At 35.7% G+C, this 17,639-nt stretch overlaps 1 protein-coding gene across 16 annotated transcripts in view; it reads left to right on the top strand.

Annotated features, from left to right (window-relative positions):
- Positions 1-17,639, top strand: part of SOX5 (SRY-box transcription factor 5) — a 1,021,040-nt gene that overhangs the window by 889,427 nt on the left and 113,974 nt on the right. For 13 of the 16 annotated variants that reach the window (XM_040488995.1, XM_040488992.1, XM_040488993.1 and 10 more), the window contains one exon: positions 4,168-4,291. In XM_040488995.1, the coding sequence (XP_040344929.1) occupies positions 4,168-4,291 (124 nt within the window). The remainder of the gene's footprint in view (positions 1-4,167; positions 4,292-17,639) is intronic. The other 3 variants (XM_040488990.1, XM_040489001.1, XM_040489004.1) reach the window with 1 other exon arrangement.

The raw sequence follows: 17,639 nt of genomic DNA on the forward strand, positions 1-17,639 counted from the left end.
TTAAAAGCACAGGAATATGTTACAATGTGTTCTTTCAAATACTCAAATTTTGGGGTGCCTGGTGCAGTCAGTTAAGTGTCTGACTCTTGGTCTCCGCTCAGGTCATGATCTCATGGTTCAGGATTTCAAGCCGCATGGGGCTCTGTGTTGACAGTGCAGATGCTGCTTCAGATTTTCTCTCTCCGTCTCTCTCTGCTCCCTACTCCCCAGTTCATGCTATCTCAAAATAAATAAATAATTTCTTAAAAAATACTTTTAAATAGATGTAGTTTAAAAGATGGGAATAGGGGCGCCTGGGTGGCGCAGTCGGTTAAGCGTCCGACTTCAGCCAGGTCACGATCTCGCGGTCCGTGAGTTCGAGCCCCGCGTCGGGCTCTGGGCTGATGGCTCAGAGCCTGGAGCCTGTTTCCGATTCTGTGTCTCCCTCTCTCTCTGCCCCTCCCCCGTTCATGCTCTGTCTCTCTCTGTCCCAAAAATAAATAAAAAATGTTGAAAAAAAATTAAAAAAAAAAAAAGATGGGAATATAGGGGTACCTGGGTGGCTCAATTGGTTAAGCATCTGACTCTTGGTTTCGGCTCAGGTCATGATCTCCTGGTTTGTGAGTTCAAACCCTGCATTGGGCTCTGCTCTGATAGCACAGAGCCTGCTTGGGATCTCTCTCTCCCTCTTTGTCCCTCCCCAGCTCGTTCTCTGTCTCTCTGTCTCTCTCTCTCTCTCTCTCTCTCTCTCTCTCTCTCTCTCGTCTCTCTCTCTTTCTTTCTCTCTCAAAAAATAAACAAATACCTGATACAATTTCTTTTAAAAAGATGGGACTATATAATTTGTTCTTGTTTTTTTATTCATGAATTATCAATACATGTAGTAGTTTCAGCTGCTGTGCTAAGCTCTCTAGAGGTACAATAATAAGTAAGTTACAACTTCTTTCCTAAATAAGCTCATAGGTCAAAAGGGAGGCTCAAGTTATACAAGTAACTATTATTCAATACAGTAAGTATTGTATTAGCTTTATGAGGTTAAAAGAAGTAACAGTTCTTTTTGCCTGAAAATTGGCACCACAAGAAAGAAGTGTTTCACAGGCAGACACATTATGTGGGTCTCAAAAGCTTTTGAAAAATAAGTAGAATTTTGCCAAGAAAAAAAGGAAAAGAGAAATCACTCAAAACAGAGGAGAAAACACTTTAGAGCACACTCAGGCATGGAAAAACACCGAGTATGCAAGGAACTCTTCGTGGTCCTTTGAGGCAAAAGTACAGGGTCTGAAGCAGGGCAACATCTCTGGAAAGATAGACCGAGGACAACTTGTGAAGAATCTTGAATACCATGCTGAAGGGTTTGGTTGTGACTCTCTAGGAAAAAGCAAATCATTAAAAGTTTCTCACAAAAGGGACATATAAAAACAGATAAAAGACTCAATTAGAAGGGATTCTATGAGCAATCTGACTTAATGTCTGGTTCTATCCTGTGGGCACCAAAACCTGTAAAAGTCAGGCAGTGTGCCTTTCAACTACTTACATACCTGAGGGTGCTTTGTGACTCAAGGCGAAACATGAAGACAAAAAGATTAGTTGACAGTGACTGAAAGCATTCTATACAACTGTACTTCTCCAATGTGGATGCATGTTGGAAACATCAGGGGAACTTTAAAAATGCTGCTGGCTGGGTCTCACCCCTATTGATTCAAATTCAATTGGCATGGGAAGAAGTCTGGGCATTGAGAATTTTTCAAAGCTTGTCAGGTGATTCTAATATACATTCAAGTTTGAAAACTGCACTAAAACAAGAACCTATTGTTCCTGCAATTCTAGAAGTTATGTTTCCCCAATTTTAAGCTATCTGAAATTCGGATACTTCCTATAACCCTTCTGTGTGTTTCATTTGGAGTTCCTTTCTTCTTCCTTCTAAAATGCTCTTGTTAAATTTATGTGTACATCATATAACCAGTGGTGTCTTCGAAAGGAGGAGGTGTACTGTGTAAAATATAATAACTTACAAACAATGAAATAGAAAATATATACAGCAGCTGGGTCTCTTCGTTTCCTTGCTTGCTATTCTGGTCAGTGCCCTCTTCTTGCACTGAACTAGCCCCCATGCTCCTTTGTCTTCTGATTTCTACCCCTTATTTTGCCCACTTATTCCCACCAACTTGCTCCATATGCAGTCTCTTAATTTTGAGTCTTTAGTCAATTGTTTTCCATTGGTTTTTACATCAGGTATATCTTTCCTCCAGTATGCTCAAAAAAGCCTGGCTGTAGTGATACAAACCTTTCGCTCTAACCTTAAGACACTGTCTTTTTGTATTCCTGTTTGTTGTCATTCCCTTTTAGTTTCACTCTAGTGGCAGTGATAGGTTTAAAATCTTTTTGGCTAAAAGAAATGCCTTCCAATTTAGAGTCATTGCTGAAAACAGATCTCTCATTCTTATAGTGCTTATTTTTCTCTCCGTCTCTCTCTCTTTCCCCCTCCCTCCCACCCTTTTCTCAAACATCCCCCAACCCCACCCCACAGTGCATACACTCACCAACCAAAATCTCAGGAATAGCTCAGAAGTTTACCGTAAAAGATGAAATAATGGACAAACTGTAGGTGGACTTTTAAAGTGAGAAATGATGAGCACTATGGGAATCATAAGTGCCCCAAGAATGTTCAGTGCCAATGGGAGAAAGAGAAAACAAATCTGAGGGAGTGTTCAGGGTTGCTGTTAGGATTAGCAACTGAATGAATTTGCAGTCTTTTTTGGATATTTGTTTTCTTAGTCTTCTATCATTATCTCTACTGTAATGTAATGGGCATAGGCTCTTGCTTTTCTTGTTTACTCTTGTTTTTCTACTGCCAAGCTCATTTTCTTGTACATGGTAAGTGTCAGTTAAATATTTTCCAGGGGTGCCTGAGTGGCTCAGTCACTTAAGCATCCAACTTCGGCTCAGGTCATGATCTCATGGCTGGCTCCTGAGTTCGAGCCCTGCGTTGGGCTCTGTGCTGACAGTTCAGAGCCTGGAGCCTGCTTCAGATTCTGTGTCTCTCTCTCTCATTCAGCCGCATTCCCTGCTCATGCTCTCTCTCTCATTTCCCAAAATATAAATAAACATCAAAAATTTTTAAATATTTTCCAAATAATTGAATTAATGTGTGGAAGGAGTAGTAAGAGAGAATAAAGCATCAGATACTTGATTTTTAGCATGATCCTAAATTCTTGGTCATATATTTAATAAAAACACCATCTAATAATAATGTTCATCAGGGAGATTTTGCTTAATAATTATTTTGGGGAAATATTTTAGTTATGATAACCACTGTATTGATCGGTAATGTGATACTGCTGCATAAATGACTACATTAGGTTGTATTCCTAGAAATTTCTGCTCCATTCCAAGAAGATAGTTATTCTGTTATGCTGGATTATTTATTTACTGATGTGAACCCCATATCCTGAGAATGACATCTGCAAATTAAAGTGTATTCCATAGATGGCAACCAAAACACAGACCATGTGGTTTGAAGAGTGGTTCAATTGCTTGTCAAAGGATAGATGAAGACAAAAGAGTGTATGTAACACAGAGCAGGATTCAAGGGACTGATTTTAGACCTAGTCTAACTCTCCCCTTCCACGGCCATGGACAAGTCGGTTCTCTTTTGGCCCCAGTTACCTTTCTATAAACAAAAGGGAAAGTCTTCATAACTCTCTAACCTTCTTTCCCAGCTCTTTTTTTCAAAAAATGTCAATCTTATGTGGACATGGGAATTATATTCAAGTAATAAAAGCTATTTATATGTAAAATGATACCAGTTTAGTTAGTTTTATTTTAGAAGGTAGAATTAGCCCTAAACAGGATTTATAGAAGGAGATTTTAGTTCGACCTCAGGGCAATTTTTTAACCATTACATTAATGCAATAAGAAAAAGCTTTATTGTATGAAGTAGTGATGCTTCATGTGGGTATCATGTAGGGAAATTATTCATCAGGTTAGAAAATGAACTTGGTAACACCTTCCAACTAGAGTATATTCTAATTTTGCTGTCTAAGGCTTGACCTCAGGGCCAGTGTTTGAGCAAGCTTGTATGCCAGTATATTGAATCGAATAAATGGTTTTCTTTTGTCATAAAGTAAGGAGGGAGGGAACCATGGAGCACCAAAACTTCGTCTCTTTGATTCGCTCTATCACGTTCAGCAGGTTCAAGGTCAACTGCCGCCATTAATGATTCCCGTGTTCCCTCCTGATCAACGGACACTGGCTGCAGCTGCCCAGCAAGGATTCCTTCTTCCTCCAGGCTTCAGCTATAAGGCTGGATGTAGTAAGTACCATTGATTTTCCATTTGGGAGTGGGTGGAGGGCATGGCTTTAAATTAGGCAATTTAATGTTCCTGCCACACCAAGAAATGACATCACTCATATAGCATTTTTATTTTAAAGAGGAAACACACCAAAAGTGTAGAAAAGGATTTATGTTGCTTTTTAAAAGAACGTAGATTATTTCTACGCTTCTGAAGCCAATATTTGCTCTTAATAATTCAGTTTCATAACTTTCATTTCTTGTGTATTTTTCATAATATGAATATAATTTTCAGGTTCAATTTGTTTTTGCAAAGATAAGATAGGAAGATGCTTTTCAATTGCTTTCCATTGCCTTTTAAGATAAACTCATTTCCTAATGTGAATTAGTTGGCCTTTCCTTATCTGTCTCCTGCCTACGTTTACAGCCTAATTTCTTACTAGTCTTCTTTTAGTTCTTAGACCAAACCATACTCTTTCATGACTCTGGACTTACAATTGTGAGTGTTCGCTCTCTTCAGTATTCTGGACATCCTTCTTTTTCTTTTCTTTTTTTTTAATATGAAACTTATTGTCAAACTGGTTTCCATACAACACCCAGTGCTCATCCCAACAGCCGCTCTCCTCAATGCCCATCACTCACTTTCCCCTCCCTCGTACCCATCATCAACCCTCAGTTTATTCTCAGTTTTTAAGAGTCTCTTATAGTTTGCTTCCCTCCCTTTTTTTTCCCCCCTTCCCCTCTCCCATGGTCTTATGTTCAGTTTCTGAGAATATTCTGAACATCTTTCAACTCAGATCAGGGAGAACTTGCCTAACCTAGTTAGATCCCTTTCTCTTAGTTCCTTTGGATCCTGTATATTTTCCCTTTTATTTTAATTTTATGTAAGTTCTATGAGAGCAAGTGCTGGCTCTGTCTTATTCATTGTTATATCTAAACTTTTAGTACAACATTCAATTACTTGTTATGAATGAATGAATGAATCACCACTTGTTACAAACACTACAAGGGCATTTTTGCACTAAGTGGGAAGTTATTCCAAGATAATTGTTTATATTGCTTACTAATTTTAGATGCCGGTGATTTTATGACTTTTTTTCTTTTTTTATCAAAACTGAAATTGTATATTGTTAGTTGTGTAAACACTCTAATATTTCACTTTCCAGAATTTAAATAGCCAAAATGCCAACTATAATCTGTTAAATAAAAATCATAACAAATTCCAAAGAGAGAATAGACCACTAAGCAACATATCTCCTGGAACATTATTACCATGGCCAGAAAGAATATAGAGAAGTCAAGCTCATTAAAATATTTTTATTGATAAAAGTAAAACATCATCGGAAACAACTAATGAAATATGATCATCTTTTAGATATTCATGTAGAATATTGTATTGTAAAGCCCGGTATATGTGGGTTCGTTTATATTTTAATAAATTGTCCCATTAACATCTTGCTATGCTTCAGTATTTATTGCATTTGAGAAACTCTATCCAACATTGCTAGAGATCAGATCTACGCTTCCTGTAAAAATGATGTCTTGGATTTTCACATTTTAACATTTATTCTTAGTCTTTAAACATTTCTCTATATAATATTGAAGAAGTGGGATGCATTTTTTTTTTAAATATACAAAGCCATTTGAGAAGAGTAGATTGCAGCTACAGAGTCTAGGTAAAAGTGAACTAAACTTGGGACTATAAAAATTCACACTTGTATGATATTTTGCCCTTTGCAGTTTTGAAACTACTCTTTCACGTCTTTCTCTTGACTTTGGTTTCATGTGTTTTAAGATGGTGTTCTCACTCTGGGTCCTGAGTTTATTCCTTTATTATCAGTTTCCACATTATTCTATCTTCATAGATCGATTCATTCAGAAACACCAATATTTTTTTATGATTAAGGACTATATTTATATTCTAAGCATTTAAGTTGTAAGAATAATTTAAATTCTAAATATAGGATTTTAAACTCTGTTGCTACACTAAATTCTGAGTTTTTAATCGTAAAATTTTGTTTTGTTTTGTTTCCATTTTCCTAAGGAATTGCTATTCACCTTAAACGCACGTTGGCAATGTGTTTTTTGGTAATCTTGGTTATTAAAAAGAAAAACAAAAGACACTTTTGAAAATCATCAGTTACCTGAGATTGCACCTGCAATATGTATGTATAGACAAGTTCTGTTTTCCAGAAAGGCATTTTTAAGTAACTGTAGAAATAAGTCCCATCAGCAAATATTGTACTGAAGAGAAAACCATGTTGGGTATGAACAATAGAGTAACTTTGGGCCTGGAAAAGGTCAAGGACACCTCTACCTCACTCCCATTTGCCAGAATTGGCATGCTAAAATTTGTTCAGTGTTAATGTGATGTGGCATGGAGAAACTTCTCCCTTTCTAAAATCGTTCATGTATTATCCATTTGATAGTTATGCCTTTGGTGCTTAAAATTACAAATAATACCATTTCTTTTGTAACCTTGGAAATTAAGTAGAATATAGCCTTTACAGCCCCTGGCAAGCCTGAACCTAGTATCATGCCAAACCCTGAAACTCAGAAGCCAGTGGCGCAAGAAAGGACCACCCTGTTGACACTCTGGCACTTTGACTCAGTTTGGGTGGAAGCACTAGGTAGTCCAGGCTATTTCCTCACTAATCACATTGCAGGAAAGAATAGAGATAGGAAAGGACATAAATCTTGCCATCTCTCTTCAGTGGGTCTCCTTATTTTCTCCCCAGAGTTGCCAACAATACGTCAGTTGTTTTAATTTGAGTATGATTACCTAATTCTCAATGAAGAAGACTGACCAACTCATCTCGGTTTGTGTTTCAAGCGAATATCAAAGACATATTTGGTGGTATCAGAAATTCAAATGCTTTTCATCAGTCCACTCATAGAAAGTATTGATGATAAATTTTTCCATTTAGACTATGTATCTTGATCAAATAAATAAAATAAAAATCTCTGGAACTATACGAGAAAGTTCAAATGTTCTCAGGAGGGAAAAGATAATATAAGAACACTAAGTTGGGGAACCTAAGCATCACAATTGAGTGGGCATCTGCTGTTTTCAAAAAAAAGAAGCTTTCTGTTGGACATAAAGATATTTTCTCTTTGAAAAATATAATAGTGGAAGTATGGCATAGAATGGAGACCTACTGCTGGATTCTCCCTTAACTGTTAAAATGAATGTCAGTAAATAATAGAAGAATAATTTAATAGCAGTACAACCAAAGACTTCAGAGCAAACTGGCTACATAGTAAAGAAGTTTTAAAGAATGTTGTAGTCCACTCGTATCCGTGAATATGTAGATCAGTTTACAGATATTGATGTATTATTATCAGAATCTCAGGTTCTGTTTTGGCATTTGCTATTAATGAAATCAAGTATGAAACCACACTTCTTCATGGATCCATATCTAGTTATTACTTTTCTTACTTATTTTTTCAGTGTTTCTTTATTTATTTTGAGAGAGAAAATGAGTGGCCGGGGGAGGAGCAGAGAGAGAGAGAAAGAGAATTACAAGCAGGCTCTTCACTGTCTGCACAGAGCCCGACGAGGGGCTCAAACTCGCAAACTGTGAGATTATGACCTGAGCTGAACTCAAAAATCAAATGCTTAACTGACTGAGCCACCCGGGTGGCCCCCTACTTATTTCTTAATATCTAAAAATACTTCCAAACTTCTAAGGTGGTAGAGATAATGGTGTATTATTAAGTTTAATATTTTTAATATATATAATAACTTGAAAACAATTACATAAAAACACTGGTTTGATCAATCACCTCAATTCATAGACCATTCCACACGGGGGAAAAATTAATGAAATAATCTGTATTTTTAACTTGTCAATTCTATGAAAACTGTCAACTAGGTTGCTATATGTAGACACACCCCAATTTTTAGAATGCATAATTAAAAATCCCAATTTTAAATTATGTTTGTGGGCACCTGCTCATTTTAATCAGTAAACTCTCATTAAAGTTCTTGGAATAAATTTTAAAACTAAGTTTCCAATATTGAATAATAAAATAAATGGTGTAGAAATGAATTGGTTCAAGTACACTTTGGATGGTTGAGGAGTCCAAGGACCCAGTACACTTCCCTCTGCTGAAAAGTCTAAATGAAATCCTAACCTCTTAACCAAAGGCTTCAACCTGTGAACCACAAAAGTTGTTTCATCTGGACTTTTGTGAAATACAACGTACACACATTTGACACCTAGAGAATACTTCATGTCGCAAGAAGACCCCACTTTTGTGTTCGCTCATATGGCAAAAAATCTAACAAATTTCACAATAATTTTGAATGTGTATATTGACTTTAGCATTTTAAACTTGAGAGAAACTTTTGAGATAAGGTGGTTGAAAGTCCTAATTTTGGTTAATACATATTTCACTGATTCCAACTTCCAGTTCTCTTTCCAGGACACACAGCTTCCTCACGCCCCACCCTCAAAGTTAAATGGCGTTCCCTCGGAACACATAGTTTGTAGGCAGGAATGAGAGGAATAGGTGTTTCTCTTTTCACTAATAACTACAGTCCTCTGCTCCTTTTTGTTTGGGTGTAAAATTTCTAGTCATATAATTCTAACAGCTGCCTTAGAAATTTGTGACAGGAACACATTTTATGCGGAAATAAAAGAATCGGCAGGAAGGCAATCCAATAAAATAACCCATTTTCTGTATACAGTATAAAACAAACAGTGGTAAAAGAGTTGGCTCAAGAGTTTAGCCCAAAGTGTCAAATTGAATGTGTCACATAGCTGCAGATAGTCTTTCCCCATAGATGGGCATGTGCCTAGTGCTGAAGTTCCCAAACTGTGTGCTAAGGTACCAGGGTGCCTTTACTAATTCACAGGGGCATACAACATATTTTAAAATTTCAAGGAAAATACAGAGACATCTGTCAGACACTACATAAAATACCTTAGCTGTTTAGACCTTTACTACTTAACAAAATGGAAGAGTTGGGTATTTCTTTTGTCCTGCAGGTGCCATGAAAAAATTATTGAGCTGTAGATGGTGCCTGAATCCAAGAAATTAGGGGCGCCTGGGTGGCGCAGTCTGTTAAGCGTCCGACTTCAGCCAGGTCACGATCTTGCGGTCCGTGAGTTCGAGCCCCGCGTCAGGCTCTGGGCTGATGGCTCGGAGACTGGAGCCTGTTTCTGATTCTGTGTCTCCCTCTCTCTCTGCCCCTCCCCCGTTCATGCTCTGTCTCTCTCTGTTCCAAAAATAAATAAACGCTGAATCCAAGAAATTATAGGAACTTTTGGCCTAGTCTAGTACATGTTCATTTAAAAACTTAATATGACCTATCTTACTAGAAAGTTATTGGTGTCGACCTATCATATTACAATCATAGAATGGAATATTATAACAAAATTTATCTTGTACTTATGGGTTATGGACAATATTGTATACATAAAGCAGTTGATTCATTTGTCTATACCAGTTGATTCCTGTGTCTATGTGACTCCAAATAGTTAACTGTGTTTTTGTTTCATTTTGATTTAATTAACCCAGTGTGAAATACACAACTACAAGCTGAAAGGTACTTGGAATGAGAGAACGTGGACTTGAATTAAGTTTTGCCTTGTTCTGCTACTGTGATTGTCCTGTGCAAGTTACTGAGCTTTCTTTTCCTCATCTATAATATGGACTAATAACACCCATTTTACTTAATTGTTTCAAAGACTAAATGGGATTGTATACGAACTAGTACCTAGGTAGCATTGTGCCAGGAAAACACAGATCTGGTTTAAAAGAATATATTCTAAAACCACACCTGGCAATTAATTGCATTTCGTATCCTATCCAGGATCAAATTCATTCAACCACACCTGAATGGGGCTTCCTCTGACTAGGAAAATTGAATTGTTTAGAGAAAAGTATTACAGTGCTGATGGAAACCATTTGTCTCATGTAGATACAGCCTTAACTACTTACATCATAATCACCAAGTTTTAACTTTTTCTGTTGTCATTTTCCACTTGTATATTTATCAAAGCTCATGTTGGAAAAGATCAGGTCATTTGTTTTTTTGTTTTTTTTTTTTTTGAAAATGTATTTAATCATTGTTTTGGCTGTATGAAACTAGAAATATATTCACATACTTTCCGCATTTTAACACATTGATTAATTTTTCAGAAATGTGCTAAATAAAATAGCCATATAACGTTACTGATTGAAATATTTAATTGCCTTATGAGATTAGCTTAAATAAATAGAAGTCGATGAGCCAAGCTTAATAAACTTAAAATATGCTGTATTTATTCTTCATCAGTTTTCTGAACAGTATTTCCGCTTCTAATAAAAAAGGAAACTCTCAGTTAATTAGTTCCTCATACACCACAATAAAATTAATGTTTAGGAGTTAAATACCATAAACTTCCTCAGGCATATTTGCTGATGTGTTCCTGTTTTTGGTTAATGTCACATGTTTCATTGTTTAATGGGGATATCATGTGGGTTCCATTATATCTCTCTCGTGTAAAGGGTCCATGTGTCTGGCATTTTAGGAGACTGCATGCTAATTTCTGATTTAACTGTGTCAGCTGACATACAGGTCGTTGACAATCAGTGCTGAAACAATCACCGAATCACAAGCTAAAAACCATTGACATGGTACGCTTTTATCAAATTGACAAAATAGGAAACATGTGTTGTCAGGATCACATACTGTAGGTTCTTTGTACGTTAGCAGAGAGAAGAGGATGTAATCATATATTCAGGCTTCTGTGTTTGTGTGTATTAAAATTATTGTGACCAGCTCTTCTCTACCCCCCTCCCCTGAAACACCTTATAAACCAATGATTTTGGGTGAACCCAACTTCGTTGTAGAATTTAGTCTATATATGTGTGTGTGTGTGTGTGTGTATATATATATATATATATATAATTTATATTGTATTCATTATATTTGTAATATATATTAGTATATAAAATTAGTAGTATTAGTAAATATATATCTAGATATAGATATATATTTACTAATATTACTAATCTAGATCTAGATCTATATCTAGATCTAGATATATTTATTTAAAGAATTGCTGTGGTACCTACACAGCCAATCATTTAAATTGCCATCTGAAATAAGTTAGACTGGTGGCTTAAAATGTGAGATGATTAAAAAGTAAAGAGAATTGAGTGCAAAAATGTATATAACATTCCACAATTATGGTGGAAGCTACCCTCCAATTCTCATGGGAAGGATGTTTTTAGGTCAATAAAATGTGGTGTTTTTTTTTTTTTTTTTTTCCTAAAAGGGAGTTTATAGTATTTTTACAAGATTCATCACTGAGAGAAGGGAGATGTATGTTGTGACAAAGTGTCATAACTTGGTATAAAAACAATAGCTTATATTGTACCTTATTGTTTATAAAACATAGACACATAATTAATTTTAAGCATCATAACTCTGTGAGCTGATAACTAAGCTATGTTAGTAACTACTGTTGAATCCCGTCCTCCCAATACACACACACACACACACACATACACACTACTACCAAAATACACACATGAGCAAACACAAAAAGCAAAAGCCCCTTTTTCAAAAAATTCCTCAGATTTTACTAGACCAAAAATATATACTTAATCTTTTAATCCATCTTGTTTGCTTTTTAACACTTAAGAACATAAGCATGCCATTCAATTTAAATATAAACCCATTTGGGTCAGTTTTTCCTTTTTTGACATAATTCTTGATAATGTAGACTTGTCAAATGGAAAGAAAGAGTGCTTGGCTGATGACACTCTGTGCTCTCAGCCAAGAGGCCTCACAATGTGGTATTACCATATATGACATTGCCATAGTCCAGCCTAACCCTCAGAATTCTAAATTTATATCTTTCTGGCCACAACAAACATGGAATCTCATCTTGTAGCAGCCTCACATGAAGGTCATCAGACTGAAATGTAAGCCCAGAAAGGCAATATTTTATTTGAATAAATTTATTTGAATAAAATATTTATTTGAATAGAACTGTCAGTGATACCAAACACCTCTCTTCTCCAGTGTGCATATTCTTTCACTGTAGAAAATTCCATTAGAAGACAAACTGTAGTCATGAGGTTGATAGGAAAATATGGAAACAGAAAAAGTATTTAGTAAAACAGGTGAAGATAATATTTGCTTCCAACCCTACAATAGATACATATCTTCTATGAGGACTGAACAAGTCATGCTCTTATAATATCATGTGGAATCATATACTGTTTTAGGTTTATCTACTTTAAAGGCCAAAATAATATTAGTTGAAACATGGTGAAAGAATATTTTTTTTCACTTACATAATAGTCCAAACATTGCTCCTGTGGTAGCTCCATAAGAGCAAATCCCAGGCTTGTGCTCTTATTATACCACCTTCCACAAACTATAGTTTCTGTCTTAGATATCTTCCCCAGCCACCATATCCCCATTCCAGCCAGTGGAAAGGGCAGAAGAACTACAGCGACTTTTTAAATAATACTATTTCCCTAAAAATTTATTTTGGCTCTATATTCAAAGAATATTTTCTTACACCTACTTAATACAATCATCTCATAACGACCTTTCGCATTTTTTCCTAATATATTAAAGATAGCGCCTGCTGACTGCACAAATCTCAAATGATGTAGAAGCATAGAAAACAGAAACCGAAAGTTGTCTGTCTACACTCGTATGCCCCTATAATCCCACTCCCCATATGTAATCACTGTTAACAATTTGGTACTTATTTACCAGAACTATAGATAGAAATATGTATGTGTTTATATATAAATAAGTATATACATTTATTTATATATAGATACATATATGTGATATGTAAAATGTGAACATATCTGTAGGTTGTAATGTGTATGTAATGATACATAGATGTTTTATATATATATATATGATTTGTACTAAATAATATATAATGTATATGAGGGTAATGTTCTATGGACTATATTCTACTTATAAATAAAAAAAAATCACGACTATCTTTCCTCTTCTGTACTTTTATTTTTTTTTAATTTTTTAAGATATTTATTCATTTTTGAGAGTGAGAGAGACAGAGCGTGAGCAGGGGAGGGGCAGAGAGAGAAGGAGACAGAATCCAAATCAGGCTCCATGATCTGAACTGTCAGCACATAGCCCAACGTGGGGCTCAAACTCATGGACTGCAAGATCATGACCGGAGCTGAAGCCAGACTCTACTCTTAACTGACTGAACCACCCAGGTGCCCCATCCTCTTCCATACTTTTAGATCTAACTTCTCCTGCATAATATTTCATTAAGCTGGATTACCATATTCTATTTGCATTTCCCACTAATGAACATTTAATTTTGTCTACAATATTTACAGTTAAATAATTCTACAGTAAACATTTTTGTGTGCACATATTTGCCCCAAATGAACTCTTCTAGTCCCAGTATATGGCATTTTACTTTCATTCATTTGTTCCTTTCTGAATAGTTTTCACCTGAGAGATTGCCTCTAAGTTCTAATGCTCTCTGAGTTGGTTGATGGAAGGTCTAAAACTTTGAAAATTGACTCATCTGAGTCAAGCTATAAATAAGCATCATTGAGACTTGTAATCTGAAACTATCAATTGTCTGGATTTAGTCAATTCTGTTAGAAAAAAAATTAATGGGGCTCCTGGGTGGCTCAGCTGGTTAGGCGACTGACTTCGGCTCAGTTCATGATCTCACCGTGAGTTCGAGTCCTACATCGGGCTCTGTGCTGACAGCTCAGAGCCTGGAGCCTACTTCACATTCTGTGTCATCCCCTCTCTCTACCCCTCCCCTGCTCACGCTCTGTGTCTCTCTGTCTCTCAATAATAAATAAATATTTTTAACAAATTTTTTGAAAAAAAAATTAAACAAGATATCAAAAGCCCTTGGTAATCAAAATCCCATTTCATATTATTCTGTGCCCTTAGGCTAGTCATTTCCTCTTTGTGCCCTAGATTTTTAATCTTTAAGTGAGCTACAATAATGTCTGCCCTACCCACTTCATAAGGGGATTGTAAAAATTGTGCATTTCTGAGGAATTTAAATTATAATATAAATATAACATATAATTATTATTTATTAGATGTAGAAGTCTGTTTTGAACATTTAGAATGTGACATAATGAAAAGAATTTCAGGAGTTTATTCTAGGTCACTATACTAATAACCAAGACTTTTGCATTATTTGGTTTTCTTTTTTTTTTTAGGGGGAGGGGAATGCCATAACGGTTCTTAATTTTCAGAGTTCTAAATGTATCATTCTAGTAGGAAACTCTAGACCAGAAGTCATCCCAAACATACAGCTCACGGGCTTATTGTTACAGGGGCTAGGAAACTTCCTGTTTTCAACCTGCAGTTTCCAGATTCCAGCGACACTCCAGGAGGAGGAATATCTATCAAAAAACCATGATAGACAGAAAAGTGGAAAGGCTATAAAAGGTGTCAAAGAAATGAAATGCTTGCTAAACCTTAGTATTAAAAGTGGAAAATAAAAACTAGCATTTGCTTTTGTCATAAGTGGCTTATACCAATGCCCCTCTTCCAAATCACTGCTTTTAAGTACCTGAATCATTTGGGGTGCTATTCTCTGTGCCATTTATTTCCTCATAAGACACAGAAGCAAAATATAGACATGGTATCTAATGTACATTTGGATATAGAAGCTGTTCCTTAATTAATGATTCTCTTTGAGCAGCTTAAAATGAATTATTGTGCAATAGCTTAAATGATGCCTTTGTAGCAATACTGGAATGCAGGAGGAAAAGGAGATTTCTTTGATTCATTGTCACCTTTTCAGGGATACTCAGATTTCTTAGATAATTAACCCAGGAATTTTCATTAGGACTAGAATTCATTTAATTTATGGGCTAAGAGGTAAAGAAAGAGTGCTCTATCTCTTATAATCAGAAATGTCTTCCCATTTTGAGAGGCATTTCTTAAAAAATTTATAACCTCTTACTAAACTAGCCAACTGAGTAACTATTAAATAGGATAAAGTTTTCATTTGCTATGCTACATTAAAAAGACATAAAAATTTTTTTTTATTTTTAAAAACTTTTTACTGAAAACGCCTGTGACAGAGCAATTGAGAACAATTATCTCAAAATATCTTTTGAAAATAGATGTTTAGTCAAACAAAGGATAATTATTAATCTTATTTTCTCAAAATTCACATGAAATATTTCTATTATTTTATGAGAGTCTCCTATAAAATATTAGCATTTCTCACAAACAAGTTTCAAGTATCAAAGTCTTATTCTAACAAATTGATAAAACCCCTTTACCTTAACTCATGCATACCATACCAGTTGTTCTGAACTTCTTGACTTGGATTCCACAAGACGATTTAGTGGAATTGTTATAAATTTAACCACCTAAAAGGGAGGGAGGGAGGAGACATAGCTGAGCATAGTACTATAAAAAATCAAAGTTCAACTCACTTGGATTTATGAAAGTCTAAAGTGATTTGAACAATCACAATGAAAGATTTTGTTTTGTCATTTGTTTATATATAACATCTTTTTGGTAAACACTTTGACCATACTCAGGTACTTTAATGCCATCATAATAGTGGGTTCCTTTTAATGAACAGAAATTATGTTAAGATTTAGGAATTTCATATTATTTATTTCAAATACTCAACGAGATATGACTTGCTTTAAAATTAAAATTTATAAAAGAGACAGATTATGGAATATTATAAAAGAATAATTTGATAAATGAAAATATTTTACAGAACATTCTTTACCTCTTCTGGGTCCATATTTCCTTATATCCCCAAGCTCTAGGCTTCTCTTTCCTCTTGATTTCCTATTCTACTTTTGTATCATTGGTTGCTGAGCTAACACACCATTATTGTTTGAATTAAACCCTGTCCAAATACTAATTTGTTCCTTATTTGTATAATTATTTGCTTACAATCTGTTACTTCTACTAAACTGTAAGCTTTTGATATGGGAAGAGTGGTCTCCTGTGTTGATATTTGTTAATTTCTTAATTAAATGAATTGTTTCTTCATTTATTCAGTCAGTAAACATTTTAAAACAGCCTGTGCTATGTATTTAACAGAACCATGCACTTTAACAGTTCCTATGCTAAGAACTGGGGATTTAAAGATGAGTAAGACTGAATCTCTGCCTGTAGGTTGCTCATAGTGTAGTTGGGGAGAATGGGACATAAACAGATGTAATATGATAGACGTATGCCTAGAATTTTTGATGGAGGTCAGGGGAAAAGGAATGAATTCATACTTAAGAGAGGTGGAAGGTGTCAGGAAAGGCTACTTGGAGTGGGGACCCATAAGTCAAATTCCAAAGGATGAAGTGGGGCAGGCAAAAAAGCATTTGAAGAAGTTGTCCAGGTGAAGGAACACAGAAATAACATTCTAAACAGAAGAAAACAGCCTGGACGAAGGCTGGAAAGCGAGAGATGGAATGGGGTGTACATGGACCTATAACAGTTTAGTGATAAAAGTAAATTATAAGGCAAGAAATGATGAGTGGTGTGAGGACCTAAGAAGAGACAACTCAGGGGAATATTTATACACTGTGTATGCTCCAGGAAATGAAAAACCATTGGAGGTTCCTCCCATCCTTACTTTTAGGCTCATCCATTTACCATTAGAGGTTCCTCCCATCCTTACTTTTAGGCTTATCCATTTATTCATTCAGCAGATATTTATTATCTATTGTGCACCAGGCATTGCGGCTCTTGGACCTCTTTCATCTTATCTAGTCTTATATATAGTCTTATATATTTTTTAATTTTTTTTTTTAACATTTATTCTTTTTTTTTTTTTTTTTTTTTTTTTTTTTTGAGACAGAGACAACAGAGCATGAGCTGGGGAGGGGCAGAGAGAGAGGGAGACAGAATCCAAAGCAGGCTCCAGGCTCTGAGCTGCTAGCACAGAGCCCCATGAGGGGCTCGAACTCATTCACTGTGGGATCATGACCTGAGCTGGAATCGGATGCTTAACCAAATAAGCCACCCAGGCACCCCTAGTCTTATATTTTTACTGAGGATCTAACCCAAGCTCAGCCCTTTCTCTGATTCTTTCTCAAATGATTTGAGTTTGAATAAATTCTTCTTTTCTTTGGTAATTTTTCTCTTTCTTATTCATTTGATTTTCATCTTATGGCTTTGATTTATTTCACTCTTGATATCTGTATGTCTTATTTGTGAAACTGAAAGTGTCATCAAGGCAAGAACTATACCTTTTATTTCTTTGTGCCCTCCACATAGTATTTGATACATATTAGTTGGATAAGCTCTAAATGAATGTATCTATTTGAAAACTGAAGTCCAGGGGCGCCTGGGTGGCGCAGTCGGTTAAGCGTCCGACTTCAGCCAGGTCACGATCTCGCGGTCCGTGAGTTCGAGCCCCGC

This window comes from Herpailurus yagouaroundi, unplaced genomic scaffold, assembly GCF_014898765.1.
Source record: "Herpailurus yagouaroundi ecotype Mexico unplaced genomic scaffold, PumYag 166, whole genome shotgun sequence".
Taxonomy (NCBI): Eukaryota; Metazoa; Chordata; class Mammalia; order Carnivora; family Felidae; genus Herpailurus; species Herpailurus yagouaroundi.